This window comes from Biomphalaria glabrata, chromosome 9 (assembly GCF_947242115.1).
Source record: "Biomphalaria glabrata chromosome 9, xgBioGlab47.1, whole genome shotgun sequence".
In the NCBI taxonomy this organism is placed as follows: domain Eukaryota; kingdom Metazoa; phylum Mollusca; class Gastropoda; family Planorbidae; genus Biomphalaria; species Biomphalaria glabrata.
The window spans coordinates 38039043-38055266 of NC_074719.1; the positions used below are offsets into that span (position 1 = coordinate 38039043).

Sequence of the window (16224 nt, forward strand, 5' to 3'; positions counted from 1 at the left end):
ACTGCGGCCTTTTGGGGAAATACCGATTGAGCTTGCGGCTTTTCGCGAATTGCGGAGGTCCTCTTTCGTATGTGTCAAAAGGCGTTCTTAGTGAGCACCTAGGTAAAAGGGACCTGTTTTCGAAATTTGATGCGGATACGTGCAATAGTTTAAAAAGATCCTTATGGTTAATAAAGATTATTAATATTATTATTAAATTAATAAGGCACGTATTCGAGTCCGAAGATTAGTGAGAAATGCAGTATTTCCATTATTATATATAGAAGATAAGTTGAATCAATAATACCTTTTGTTTGGGAAATTCCCGAACGCGATTGACCTTTCAAATGAAATGTATCTTAAAATGAGAAAATAACACTTAAACGAAGTATATCCTTTAAAATACGTTACGGTAAAAATTGAGTTTTTTATGCTCTTAGGATCACAGACACAGATTACGTATCTTTGGTTCACATTGAACAGCTGTATCCTTGACCTGTAACTAAATAACCACTATGGACATTCAATTTATATCCATGGGATGGGAGCTCCGCTGCTTCCTGGACATGAATCAATGCTGTAGACGAACTTGAGATCATTTTCCACACGGTACTCATACCTCCATGATCCAAGGCAGATTCGTTTTGTGCCCCCATGAGGATGAAAAACTAACCATACAAATTTGTCATCAAAAAGATGTTTTTTATTTATTTCTTTCTCTGCAGAATAGAACTGCTTTAAATGTTCCTGGATTTTCTTCCCAAGTTTCTTGTTGCATGTCACAAATTTCAATCTGCACGTGTCTTTGTGGATATTGACATCAACTACTCTGGCATTATCACTTAGTGTAACCACCGGGCTACAATCCTTATCATAAAACAATCTCACAATTGTGTGGCTTGCCTCAACATTGTCAAAAACAAGATTGGCTGCAGTCACTACATCGACTTCCCACCATTTCAAGGTAAAACTGTTAGAATTAAAACAATTCTGACATGGACACGCTGACTTGTATTTGTGGTAGACCACACCACTCACTCTCCCGCTACCTGTTCTCAAATGCTGACTTCCTCTCATGTGATACAAAAAATAAGGAACATTTGTTCCTGGCCAGAATTGGGGTCGATGTGGACTGGTCATTTTAACACTTACTTTCACGGTCAGGTTAGCTAAAGCCTTCAGATAATTATATGAATTAGTGACACGACGACATTTAGGAAAATGGTCGAAATCAAATGTATAAATTGGTTGAATCCCCGAATGACCTGGATTCTTCTCACAGTCTGCCAGATGTTTCTGAACATCTATTTCATCACCTTCTCCTATAACCTGTTCATGTTGACCTACAGAAGGTAAATATTGTTATAACTAAAGCGACAAATAATGATAATAATCTTTATTATCCATAAGGAAATTTGTCTTACAATTTGTGCATGACTCCAAACAAATAATTATAATTATAATTATAGAAAACCATAATATACATTCACACCAGACTCATAATTTACATGCGAAAAGTTTATATCAGATAGTTTCTATTTATTGATTGATTGTGAGGAACAAACGAGTGTGTGTGTCTGTTTGTCTTTGCTATCGTTGTCTTGTATCTCATTTGTGATGGAAAAATCACAAAATTCTGCTGATTCAAAGGGTGATTTTTAAATTCTAGAATCTTTTTAGCTTTTTTATGTATGCTTGTCTCGAACAGCTGTTCAAACGGGGTTAGTTTTTTAGCCAATGATTTTACCAGCAGCATTTAGGATTCTATGAGGTTAATTTTTATATTTGATGTTCATATGCTATACCAGGCAGTCATATTAAAACTTAAAGTATTGCAGATGTGAGCGTGATAAAACATAGCCAAGGCCTTTTTTTTAAACTAACAATGAAGCGTTTCTAATATTTCTACTTGTAAAACTCTCAACAAGGAAGACAATTTCGTTAGTATCGGCCTTAGTCAGGTAGTGCTAGGGTTAGGCCACATAGCTAGTTGAATTAAAGATCATCTTTATGTATTGGAACAAAAAAAGTGTTGCTAGGGCTAGATAGGAACAGACGACAGCTTATTTAGTGCTTAATAGAGAAATAACACTAAAAACTGATTAAAGAAAAAGGCAAGACAAAAAAAAAAAAGGTTATTTCGACAAAGTAGCGCCGACAAAAAATGTGAAATTTCTTGACACAAAACAACGCGGACATAATTATGATATTGTTGTTGTGGTACTAATTGCTGGTACAGCAAAAACTTAAGCTGCATATCAGACTACTCCTATATTTTTTTCTACTGTCTCTTTCTGTTAATTTGTGTACTTATTGTTAAGACCGATGCATTCTTTGTAACTACCTGATTGGTTAAGGGTTCATAGTTAAATAATGTTATGTTGGACTACTCCCTCAAAGATTCAACCCTGCCTTGCACGGTATCCATCATTTTGTTTTTCTATCTAATCGTTCATCGAATTCTGCAGGTCAGTGGCGTAGCTAGGGTGTTTGATGCGGCATCTCCTCATGATGCCCCCCCCCCCTCGGATATCTTCTTCTTCTTGAAACTGTCAGGTAGAGTTGAGCCTTCGGCTCTTGGAACTCCAGGCCAGTAAAAGTGAACAAGAGCTCCCTTTCACCGGCCTGAATGAGAACAGTGTACACTGTTCTGTCTGGCGGGGTGTCAGACTCGCTGCCAGAGACCTTATGCACAGGGACCTCTGACATTTTCCTTTTCTATACCAGGCTAACCGTGCAGGACACGCCATTTATGTAACGGCCCCTTGAGGAACGGCGCCTGGATTGTGACAAGGTTGTGGGAGCCATTTTACAACTCCGTACAGTGCAATGAGGATGCTCTCGCACCCCCTTAGGTACCCCCACGGGAGTCTTGTTTTGCTACCCTTTAGCCTAATCGTTTCCTCCTACGATCGTTTCCACCCGGGCGCCACTATGAGGCAGGGTAGCATGCCCGGGCCCCCTCGGATATACAACTATGAAAATACCTCATTATACGTTAATAAAATATGCTACAAATATATTATAAATATTACGAGCTTTCTTGGTCGCAAAACTATCAATAATTTTATTGAAATCTGTTTTCCACCAATTGCCTAGTTGGTGAAACCCATCGCTGATTGCTATTAATTCTTGATCAACTTAATTAAGTCTGAAAAACTTCGCTCGAATAAAGCCACACTTACCGCAATTGTCAGAAATATGTAAAAATCCGATAATGCTACCTGAAGAGAATCTTGGACATCATTATTTTTCTCTCAAATCAGAATCTGGCATTCAATAGGCATTACGAATATTTAGACAATATTTAGAACTGAATCATCTAGTGGCATTCTAGTTGGTATTTTTTTATTTATTTATTTTTAATTCAAGATCTCAAACAGGTCCTTGTTTGAGAAGTTCAAAGGCTTCTGAAGAAATTGCGACAAACTGTTTAGGCCCCTTTCTCTCCAGACGAAATTTGTTTTGTCAATGTTGCTATGAACATCATCGAGATTGATTTTAATCTTAGGATTTAATAGTTGGGATAGCGACAAAATTCATGTTCACCTAGACATAATGATCATATTGAGTTGGGTGATTATTTCTTGAACTATCACGTCCAAGGAAAAATAAACCTCAACCGATAGCTCTTTCTTTTGTGTTTATACAGAATATTCACATTTTTTGCTTGGCTTCTTTTTATTGTGGCCAATACGTCTTTGATATTCCCAGATCAGAGCACATACTTTCGCTGAAGGTAATAATGGCTTCAGCGTTGCTCTTCCGACTAGTAGTTATCGATGTTTTTAATGTTTTCCTTTAAAGTGTGCAGTCTCGAATTGACGATCATTGTTTTTGAAGTTAGACTTACCATCGTTTATTTCAGTTAATTCAACGGCCAATAATCCAAAATAGGTGAGAAAATTAAGACAGAATATCAACTAACAATCCGTCTACTTAAGAGATTTTGTCTTCAGATTCTTCTTCAACTCGTTCGTGATGCCCATTGAGGGCCGAATTCTGCTGTGAGAGAAAAGGAATGATATCCAAGATTCTTTTCATTATCAGATTTTTACATTTAGGACCCTTTAATCCCTGCCGTCAACCATACTAACCAGAGAAGACAATTTCTCTGTCTAAGCTAGCACTATGAGCGCCAGCCAGACTTATCAATCTTTAGCAGCGCCAATAATATTAACAGAGTGGCAAAATAAATATTTTTTAAAATCAAATATAGTAGTTAATGTTTGTTCATGTATATACAATGTGTGCAGTTTTTACTGAGAAATGTTGTGCTCAGTTTGATGCCCCTTTTCACTTAATGCCCCGTGCGGCCCGCACCACCCGCACTTGGCTAGCTACGCCACTGCAACAGGTCCTGCATGGTGCTCAGGAGATCACCAATACATGGATCTACATCAAACAAGTAGGTCTCGATATCTTTCCCTTCATCCACCAGGTCTTGTCGAAGACGTGCTCTCATCTTTTATTTGGCCCAGACGTTCTTCAGCTCCTTATCTCGGAGCTCGTCCGTCAACTGTTTGCAGCTCAGTTCGTCTAGCTACCTCAGCGTTGTCATTCTTGCCTTTCGTTAAGCTGCCCAAGTCCCACTTCTTACACCAATTGTAGTAAATCTAAGGCAAGCACTCAACGAAAGGAGGTAATAATAGACGATGTATTTCTTTGCAGGTATAAAATACACAGTGAAACATAGACTTGAGGTATCAAGTCACAGGGAGTCTTGTCTTAAGCTCTACAAGTCCTTTTCTACCTAAACATTAGTACAGACCACCGACACACTTTCCAATGTCGCTCCAGGTCCTCAATCCAGTTCACAGGTAGTCCCAGACAGCTCAGACTCCCATAAGCTGCAGATCACTTTAGCCGGTTCTAAAACAGTCCTTCCTCTAGAATCAATAGGTCGTCTATTCCTCGTGTTGAGGAGTGCTCTTGTACGCACCATCAGTGTCGGCGCGGAAAGACTACCATAACAATATATATTAATTTTAACACGTGGAATCCCTGGTTAGGAATTTAGTACAGGCACCTACTCTTCTCATTTACTAAATATATTAAATCTAACTGACTACTTGAGATTTATTTAAATATCGCGGAGCCTTTATCAACGGCTAATCAGATAACGTCATACAGTTAAAATACACTTAATAATATGGTTAAGTATCATTTTAGAATGTAATAGCTTGTATAATACAGTTCTCTAGTTCTTTCAAATAATCTTAAACACTAAAACTTAATCATATTTACCTATTACATGAGGGCAGTTTGATTCACATGGAATATATGACTGACCGGTTGCTACGCAAAGAAAATCTGAGTGCTCTGCAAGTTCAATAGTAAATGAAATTTATTTTATAGTGTATTGAAATTTGAATGACTTTTAAATGGCCAAAGAAGCATATCTATAATATAAGCGCAAAATACCACTCACTGAGTGATTCATTGATCATGAAATCTCTTAAACTGTCGTACGTATCCGCATTGAATTTCGTTTTGTGCGGTCAGTTTGTCTGTCCGTCCCGGTCAGTTTTAAATGTTATATAAGATCTAGTAAATTTGAATGCGCAAAAAAATATTTAACACCACTCTTTAAAAATGAAATATAGTAAAGTTCCCTTTTCAGACATTGTGGTCTATAGGCCGGATAATGAAACGGTCATCTGTTTCTATAATATAATATAATATAATATAAGACATTAATTATTATTTTTAATGCAATTGTGACAAGCGTAGTTGTTTTGTGGCCTTTTTATGAGGTTTAGGGGATTTTATATTTAACCAACACTTTCACAAATGCAACACTAACAGGCACAGAGCTATGATGCAGGCAACTAATGCAGTAGGCCTAAATATAGTTATTTACAAAGAGTTTATTGTACTAAATTAAAATGGGGTGATATTTTACAGAGGGCTGACAAATGAATATGAGCGGATATGTACATTTATCATAATAAGATGCTATAGCCAAGTGGTCCGAGTGACATTAGGTCACGCGTTTATCTTCTGAATCAGGTGCTGCCCTGGAAGACTAGTAAGGCTGGTGCAGAGATCAGCTACTGACAGCAAAACTGATAATACCAGTTCTTTAGTCACAATTAAGTTAATGCCCAAGTGTCTATTATGTACATTGTTTCAATTTCATTGAACAAGTCTGTATAAAATAGTAATTTTCCTTTGTTACCGAGGAAGGCTTCTAGTGACTGCTCTAACGTCTTACCACTATTCTAGACATAATGACTTGCATTAGGAGATTCACGTCTTCTGGATTGATACATGTCTTATCTTATCTTATATAATACAGACGTTACTTCAAAAAAGAAGGTGATTATTCAGTCATGTATATTAACCAATGACTTAAATTACTAGGTCTTGATGGTCCTTATAAGTAAAGTCGTTTGGTCTTTTGTTATTTTGATAATCGTCTTGTGGATTGTTTATGTATAAACAATCTTTCGCTAGTACCGACAAGCATTGAACGTTTGAACTTAAGTATTATGATAAGAAGTATCTCGCATTTCTGGTGGTAAACTTTAGTTTCTTCTGTATATATTAACAAATGTAGTAATCTGTCTTACCTGTGACAATGTTGCGACAAATGCTGTAAGTAATTTTCCTAATACGAATAAGTCAAAAAAGGTAAGGTGTTTATTCATAGACAGACGTAACAATGTTCTAATATATCCATTATATAGCAACTTTTAAACAAAAAATTGGTTAGCTTGTAGGCTACAAAAGTGTACATTTGTTACTAATATCTGTTTTACCTTTGCAAAAAGAGTCACTTGCAGCCGCATCATCTTTCCCACTTTGTACTATAGCTGATTCAGATATCTGTGTTGTGTTTTCACCTGGCAGCATCAACCAATATTTCATATTATGACATCTCATAAAACATTACAATTATTTATTAGTTATTTATTATTTGTTTCTATAAATTGATTTCTTTACATTTTTCTAAATTTTTTTTTTTAGGTTTTTCTCGTAGCAAATATAAATTATATAATTAGGCATTAGCTTTAAAAGTGTAATTATAGTAATATTGCATAAGTAAAAAATTTAAGGGCCTATATTAACCTATTGTTTATTGTTATCTATTTTTTTAAACGGTCAAACACATTTGTAAAAAAATTAAATAAAAAAACAGCCTTTTTTATAACATAAATAAATAGTAATAATGAAGTAACTAATGCGTCTGAGAGAGAGCCTGTAGATTACTACGAATGAAAATGTTTGCAAAGCATTGGCCATCAATACACTGGCAGCATTAGAAAGGCTAAACAGAGTATGAACATTTGAAGTTTGAAACAAAGTATGGTCAACTATTTAAATATCTATTTAATTATATATCTCTTTAAGGAAGTGTATGTCATCAAACTTACCTCCAACATTGACACATGTTCGCAAGATCTCACACATTTTGTCGTCTAGAAACTTGTTTATTTCTGGGTAGATGGATGCATCTGAATTCTCAATCCACAGTTCACCTTTCTTCTTAGACTAAAATAAAAGTCATGATAGTATTATGACATAGATGTCCATGTAATGCTTTTTTTAACGAAATTTAAAATAGATAGATAGTACAATTGATTTATTTTGTATATAGCTCTAAATAAGTGGGCGGATGTTAACAATGGACAATATGGAGAGATGCTTTAAGCATTCTGTCAACACCATAGCAAAATAAAAAAGTAGTTGCAGCAGCTTTGTCAGAAAAATGTGATAGTATATTGAGTCTTATCTGAAATCTTTGGCAGATTTTGCGTAACAGAATGTGTTAAGTCTACAGTCTACACATATGTTCCAAACGAAAAATATATAATATTGCGATTCTTACAGTTTAGAGGTATACTTTTAGATCTACTTACCACTTGTATATCTACAATAACTTTTTGTAATGATTTCTCAATTTCTTCTAGATTGTGGAGTTTTGAAACAATATATTCCCGATCCAAGAATGAACTCATCTAAAAAAATAAGTTTAAAAAAAACTAAAGTGAAGAACTAGGACTTTTAGAAAAACGGAAAAAAAAAAGCCTAAGAATGTTCCATACTTCAGGTTGGAATAAAAACAAAAGATGTACGTACTGAAAGAAATAAAAAGAATTATTTGAAGATACAGCATTTCGAGAACTTTAAGAAACCTTAGATGAAATCCTATTGAAAAATCAATGTGCAATGATTGCTTGTTCTGATCTCCTTAACCGCCACCACGGATCGTCGCGATCTGGGTGACGCATATGCTGCCAGACACCACGTGCTCTGTCGGATTCCTCACAGGACTCCCATTAAGAAACCAGAAACTATTTAAATTGTTACATATACAAAAGGCATATAAAAATACAGTTAATTTACCATACCTTATATAATAGAAGACGAAACAGATAATTGTCCTTTAGATCAGTGTTTCCCAAACTTTATTCCAAGGAACCCAAGTGTTCCGCGCGGTTAAACAGGTGTTCCACGAACGTGTGAATTGATTTCTCTAAAAAAAAATGATCAGTGTCCAGATATATACAATGTGCGAAGTGTTTCGTTAAGGAAAGAGCTTGGAAAACACTGCTTTTGATGTTCTTTTTTAAATCTAGCTCTAATCCTCGCATTGACACAATTAGGTGACATTGGTGTTATCTAATTATACTACCGCTATAAAAAAAATTAGACTTATAAAAATCGTGAAACTAACAGAAGTGAATATTAGTGTTACCTCTTTTTCGTCGATAGATGTTTTTTTTCGGTTAGAATCGTCTATATATGTAACAATATTAACCAATGGAGTCCAGAGTCCTAATAGTTATCACAAAATAAACCGTATCACTTGTTTAGGCAATTGTGGTATTTTGTTTTGAAGATCTATGAGTCACTGTCAATCTTTTCAATTCCATAAGAACGGATCTCAGATTCCCTCCCCCCCCCCACAAGCCTTTTGTTTTCGTCGCTTGAATTAAAATTTATTGTCTATACTGAAATTGACATTTTGCTCGAGAGCCTACGTTAACAATTGCGGACGGAGAAGTTGATTTCTCTCGGGGTCTTTAAATCAACGAATGTTGTGCACTTAATCAGGGCGGATCAAGATTTTTTAAGAGGGGGTAGTGTTTTTATGTTCACAAAACTTGCATCAACTCACTCTGTCTGTCTGTCTTGCTAGTAATCACATTTACATTGAATACTTATGATGGTTAACATTTTAGTAATAATACGATTACTATATACTCGTATCTCCGTATAATGTGGTATCATATCGTCAGTCGGCCTAATAATAACAAAAATATCGCGAAAACTTTGATAGGTACACTTGTCTTCTTTTTGTATGGGTGGAAGTAAGGTTGTAGTTGATAGTTTTCATTACAAAGGTTGTATCAATTCACTTTGTCTGTCTTTCTGTCTGTTGGGTAAAAAGTATTGTACAGGTTATTTCTCCCACACCCAATGTTGGATCAAGCTGAAATTTTGCACAATTAATTCTTTTACCTGACAACACAAGAATCAATAAAAAAAAAATCTGTGCCCTTTATAGGTCATCGTCTGAGGCTTAGTGAACACAAACTAAACCATACATTACTATACAATCTTCCATGTTTATAAGCTCCTCGCTAGCAGAGTGGTTACCGTGTTAGCTTGAGAATCCTGAGATGGCTTTAGCCCACGAGTTCGAATTGAGGGCGTTTACCTTTATATATATATATATATATACATTTATAAAGCAATCACCCAGATGACGCGTTTTTTCTCCATCCACCATTTCTATGATTAATCCAAACCAATTGATACACTTAATGTTCGATTTTTCTTTTAAGTATTCTATTTTGTTTTTCTATTTTGCATGTTATATTATGTATACATATATAATTGAAGTACGGCACGTGGGCGTTCCAAAGTTAAATAGTTTGTTCATAAAATGAGACAGGAATTTTATTTTTCAGATAGATTTTTGAAGCTCATTAGTCTTTAAAAACGTTAGGCAGTGCTTTTAAACTATGGGTGGGCAATCTTTTTCTACCGAGGGCCGCAGACACACAAAAAGTTTGGACAAAGGGAGGGCCGCTTTTGTCGTAGATTGAAGTAAATTTCTGTCTGGTGACTCCTCAGCCAATCTGTTTTGATATTGTTGCATTACTTGCATAGTACAGCAACAATCGACAGCCAGTGTTATTTTTAGCAGCACTCAGAACTGCCGTAAATGCCATGCTAACGATGGGAAAGAAGCAATAAAACAATTCCGTCCACTTTTCGACCTACTTATCAGACACATCTATAATTAATCATTTGTGAATTATGTTAGTGTTATACAAGGGACATAGCCCACGTGTGGAAGATCTATTTATAGTTACACATAAAACGACATTTTTTAAAGATATTAACTGCAATAAACTGATAGGGCGATAGTGAAGGGGAAATCAGTTTGTGCGATTTAAGGTTTCTTAGAAAGACGAACGTTACTCACTAAATGCATATTTAGAATATCGATCATTATTTATTGTGTTCGACTTGTTCTTTATAATCTTTAATGTCATTTTCTGACCTCGTTTATTTGACCCATTTATATAAAAAAGCTCAATTGACATACAAACGGTCCTTTTAACTTAGAGAGATACGTCTGTCTAATAGCTGAAACTGTTATGAAGTACAATGATTTCATAAGGTATTTCATCCATCACTGAACTTAAAAGTGTGTGATTTAGTACACTAGCGGATCCAGAACTTCGGAGTGGAGAAGAGGGCGATTACCGTCTATATATTGCTTCTTATTCCTACTCTGATAAGAAAAGCGTCTTGTTTTAGCGTCGCCTAGAGTGTTTCTACTTTTTAAAGTTATATCACGTCATCGTCGCTAAGTAAAAACGTTCCCCTTATTTCCGAAACAAATAACAACTTCCTCATCGTGTCATAACACTAATTATAAAATTTGAGATCAGAGTGTGTGTGCGACATAATATAAACTTGGGTTCGAATATTAATATGTAGCTTATATTATATAGATACTCAACTAATTTTGTTCACAAACTATGATTTCTCCATAAAAATAGGACCTAACTTTAATACAAAACTAAATCACTTGCGGAATCGGGGAAATTTAAATTGGTTTAAATCATTCGCGTAGTGGAAGTCAAATAGAGCGAAATATTACAGAATCTGTCAATAACACTATAAACGGTTATTACATTACCGGCTATTACTACTTACTGGAACGTGACATGTTCATGTCACTTCAAAATGTCACATTAAAAATTTTATCTTCTAAACATGGTTCTAATGTTGCATTAATGATATGCGGTCAATCACAGCCCTTTGTTAGTAGGCTGCCTTGACAACATTAAACACATTTGATATTCAGTTTGTATGCAATTGATATATTTATTTAAAAACCGCACCACATATTAAGAGAGAAGCTAAACGAGGTAACGGCATAAACATATAAAGACAATTTTGTTAATAATTTGATCTCGTTTTGTGCTTACTGTGACGAGCCGTTTTAGCTCGCTCAAGGTATCACTCAGATCCAAGCATTTAATTATTTTATTTTAATATTCAATCATCAATTATCTTAAACGTAGTCCATCGAGTGCTAAAAACACAGCCACCACCCCTCCAATCCAACCCCACCCCATTAAGCACCGATGTCACATTCTACCTTCCCTATCTTGACACGTGCCACACTGGACTCTTGAAAATAGTACACTCCCTTTATCTATCTTGGCGGACATCCATTGCACGATCAATTTTATCGTATTGTTTTATTTCAACTACAGCGGTGAACTTGCGTCTTCTGACATAAACATCGGTTTGGAGGCCACCAGCAGGACCGTCATTGTCTCAAATAACTCTTGCAACTGTCTCTTTTACATCGGCATGAATCGCAACTTTAAGGAAAGTTACAGAAAGTTTCTGTGCTTGTGTTGGCCGCGTGCCACCCTAGTTGACCGTCGTCCATAGAAGCAGATGAGCTTTATATCATCTGCTCCCAAAGCCAGAAATGGTGCTCAGACATTACTAAAGCCATTGAGCCACATTTCGCTCCATGTCGAAGTATCACGTCCAAAAGTTTTACCTCATCCACTGGGTTAACATTTGTAAGATAAAGTCTATTTATCATTTTGAAAGCTTCGCTATTATTGACTTACTCCCATCGGTTATTGCGTTGCCTAGACAACAGTTCATAAATTTTACTCTTGCATTTTTTTGTTTGATATCGGTATATCTATGCACAACACCCTAAGGGGGAATCAAAATGAGATATTTGCATAAGTGAATCAGCAAAACTCTGTTAATATTTGCCTGTGTTTGTGTGTATCCACACCGAATCTAATATAATTCAAAAGAAATGTTGAGACAATTACCAACACAGGAGCTAGAGAGTTAAATGTCGTTATGTCTGTCTGTGTTTGTCTGTCTGTGTTTGTGGTTTGTGTGTCCCCACACCGAATCTGATTTAATTCAAAAGAAATGTTGACACATTTACCAACACAGTAGCTAAAGAGTTAAATGTCATTATTTTGTTCATCCATACTGTTAGTTTGTATTGAAAACTCTTTCAGTAATAGCAAAGTGCATTGATAATATAATCACAAGTTGTTATTTTTTTTCTTTTGAAATTAGTTTTGTTATGAATTGTAATTAACAGATAGGAAATGTAACCTTCACAAGTGGAGACAGTTGCAGACTCACCATCTTCCACAGTTTCAAGTGTTGTAGTTTCAGATGACTTCTTTAACCTTTGACCTGCAATGCAAAAACACATCTTTCATTAAAGAAACGAATAAACCTAAAATTGAATGAAAACATTGACATTTTTTTCCATGTACTGCTCTATTTTGTGTCTGTTTTAGTTTCTTAATGTTTTTTTTTAAGTTGTGGGGTCCCAAACAGATAATGCGTTTTCTATAATTGGCTGAACTAAGGTTACATAACATGTTAGTTTTATGTTCTTATTTGATTTTTAGAAATTTCTTTTCATACACCCTAATGCTTTGTTTGATATTCTAATAGTTTCGTCTTTTGAGAAGCCTGTGTAATTAGTTTACTAAGAGTTAAATACGTAGCATATATTTTTTTTTCTCTTAACAACTTAAATTTTACTTCTTGGAAAAGACATTCTCCAATTTGATTCCCATATCTGTAATTCGTTTTATTCGCGTTGTAAAATTTCTGTATCTTGCGTTGTTTTTATTGTTCTATATATTATGCAATCGTCTGCAAATAATCTGACTTTTGTTCCTGAACTAATGCAATTTGGTAAATCGTTTATGTAAATTAAAAATAGTAGTGGACGAAAGACTGTTCCTTGAGGTACACCTAAGTTTACTGTTATTGGTGTTGATTTAGAACCATTTATTATTACAGTTTGTTCTCTTCCTATTAGTAAATCCTGAATGTAAGGACCATCAATGTCAAAATATTTTTTTTTATGTGGTGAACGTTGTCAAATGCATTAGAAAAATTTATTCAAATTACATCTATTTGCTCACTGTTATCTAATCCCTTTGAAAAATCAACAATTAATTCTATTAATTGAATTTCACATGACCTATATTTCCTAAAGCCACGTTGATATGGAGAAAGGACATTGTGTTTATTTAACTCTTTCAGCCTGTTTTGCCAGTATACTGGCAAAACAGCTATACCTCATAGCCTGGTTTGCCAGTATACTGGCTTTTGGGGGGTGGCTTCTAAAATTAGTCCGTTTCTTGTAGTTAGAGTTTTTAAAGTTATTTCTAAAAACAAAAATAGTAAAAAGAAACGAAACCTTCCTTTTTTAAGCGTCTTTATGCAATAACCTGGATTGTTTTTTTGTTTTAATATTATTTTAATTAGTGTGTTGCTTAGCAAACAAAAACAAACATGGATGCTATGCCTGGATGCAGTAGTGTTAGTGGTAGGCCTAAAAGATTGACGGTAGCACAAGCTACTCAATTGTTTTTAGCTTTAGAAAGTTCTAGTGATAGTGATAGTGAAGATGATTCCACATATTTGCCAGAAAATCATGGTGTAGATGATAACATTGTGAAGAAGAAAAGAGCTAGACATGATGATACTGTGGTTGACTCAGATTCTGACAGTGATAGTGGCAGTGAAGCTAACAATGATGGGACTGGTATTATTGCTACAATTCCAGAACCAGATGATTTTAGACCTAGAACTAGTGGTAATAATGATGGGTGGCAATGGGAGAGGGTTGCTGACAATTGTCCTGTCAGTACTGCCAATACATTTAGAATGTCCCAGCCTTCTAAAAGTGGAGTCAATTCTGAGTTAGATTTGACAAGAGATTCTACACCATTTGATGTTTTTACCAGGCTAGTAGATGGTTGTATCATGACCTTTTTAGTTGATAGCATTAATGATTATGCTAAAATTGTGATTCAAAAACACAATCCTCCTACTGTCAGGTCCACTTTTAATAATTGGACAGACACAAATGTTGCAGAAATGTACAAGTTTCTCGCAGTTTTTATTTCGATAGGTCTACAAAACAAAAAGTCTGTCAGGGACTTTTGGTCTAATAAAGACATATATTATCAGCCATGGTTTAATACCATGTTTACAAGAGCTAGATTTGAACTCTTGTTCTTTAGCATGATGCATGTAGGTGAAGCGGTCTCGGTCGGTAAGGATAAAGTTGAACCCTTCGTAAAGATGATGTGTTCAAATTTTCAAAAGGCATTTTATCCTTTTGAGGAGGTTGCTATTGATGAGATGGTGATAGGATTTAAAGGCAGGTTTGGACCATTACAGTACAACCCTAGTAAGCCTGAAAAGCACCACATAAAAAATTATGGCCTGTGTGATAGCAGTACAGGTTATGTAATAAATCTTATTACTTATTATGGAAGTGACACTACTTACTCAGACTCATCAAAGAGTATTACCAGCCATGCAGTCAAAATATTTGATACCCTTCTACAACCACTTCAAAGTGGGCATCATATTTTTGCTGATAGATATTATACATCAACAGATCTCTTGGAATATCTAACTCAGAAAAGATTTTATTATACTGGGACAGTCAACTTGGCTAGGAAAAATTTCCCTGCCGAGCTCAAGAAGCAAAAGCTGCGTCACAGAGAAACTCAATTTTACAAGTCTGTGGGCAGTATAGATGCTCTTTGTGTGGCATGGCAGGATAAGAAAGCTAAAAAGCCTTGCATTATGGTGTCCACAAAATCAACCAATCGCATCATTAATGTGCAACAGAAGCGCAGTGTTGTCGAGAAGCCAGAAATGGTTCACGACTACAATATGATGATGAATGGTTGCGACAGGGCAGACCAAATGCTCTCTTATTATTCTGTGCATTCTAGAAAAAGCATGAAATGGTGGAAGAAAGTCTTTTTCTGGATATTAGAAATTGCACAGATTAATGCCCTCATCATTTATAATGCCACACAGGTTACATGTGACCAGCCTTCAAAAAAGCTTTCTTTAAAAAAATTTAAAGAAACTTTAATTGATGGTTTAGTTGATGCTGCCACTGCACTGGGTGATGTTCCCAGACAGGTGAAAGTGAAGACTGTTAAAGCTGACAGCAAAATAGCACCTGGGCCTCATCTTGTTCATTATGAAGAGAATGATCGCCCTTGTGTCTATTGCAAGAGTCAATCACAACGGAAGCGGACTAGATTCTTTTGCTCGGGTTGCCCGTCGCAACCTCGGCTCTGTGTGAAACATTGTTTTCGTCTATACCATGAGGATCTGGCAAAAATATAGCTTTCGAGTAGTGGCAGTAGCATCTATGTAATGTAAATAAATGTATATATATGTGTGTGTGTGTGTGTAAAATGTAAATATTATTCCTATTTCACTGGATATTGTTTTTTGCCAAAAATGATTTCGAATTGGATTTACAACTCTACGCGTCTAAGGTAATATCTGTTTTATAATCTTCACTGCATGTTTAAGTGTTGTATATCAAATTATTCAGAAATGAATCCTCTTTCTAATTAATGAAAAGTATTTAGTCAAAATGGTCAATACAAAAAAAATAAAGAGTATATATTGATGTTATTGCAAAGAAAAAAAAATTGCGAAAAAAATTTGACTATGATCTAAGACATGAAATTACAAATTATTTACATTTAAAAGAATAAAGAAAGGGTAAAAAAGAATTCTTATGCATATCTATGTAGTTTAATATATAATTTATGGTGACTGTAATAATAAAGAAATTAAAAAAAATTATTTTATAATAGATATGGAAAAAAAAGTAGTTTAATTAAAATTAATGCAATTTAGAAAAAAAATTAAATT

General features: G+C 35.1%; 1 protein-coding gene across 1 annotated transcript; it reads left to right on the top strand.

Annotated features, from left to right (window-relative positions):
- Positions 1-13818: 13818 nt before the first annotated feature.
- On the top strand, positions 13819-15684 carry LOC129928395 (piggyBac transposable element-derived protein 4-like). The gene has a single exon (XM_056042627.1). It carries the CDS (start codon positions 13819-13821, stop codon positions 15682-15684), a length of 1866 nt encoding a protein of 621 aa, XP_055898602.1.
- Positions 15685-16224: the final 540 nt, after the last annotated feature.

Coding starts and splice junctions, on each gene's coding strand:
- LOC129928395 (XM_056042627.1), top strand. CDS start 13,819: ATGGATGCTATGCCTGGATGCAGTAGTGTTAGTGGTAGGCCTAAAAGA.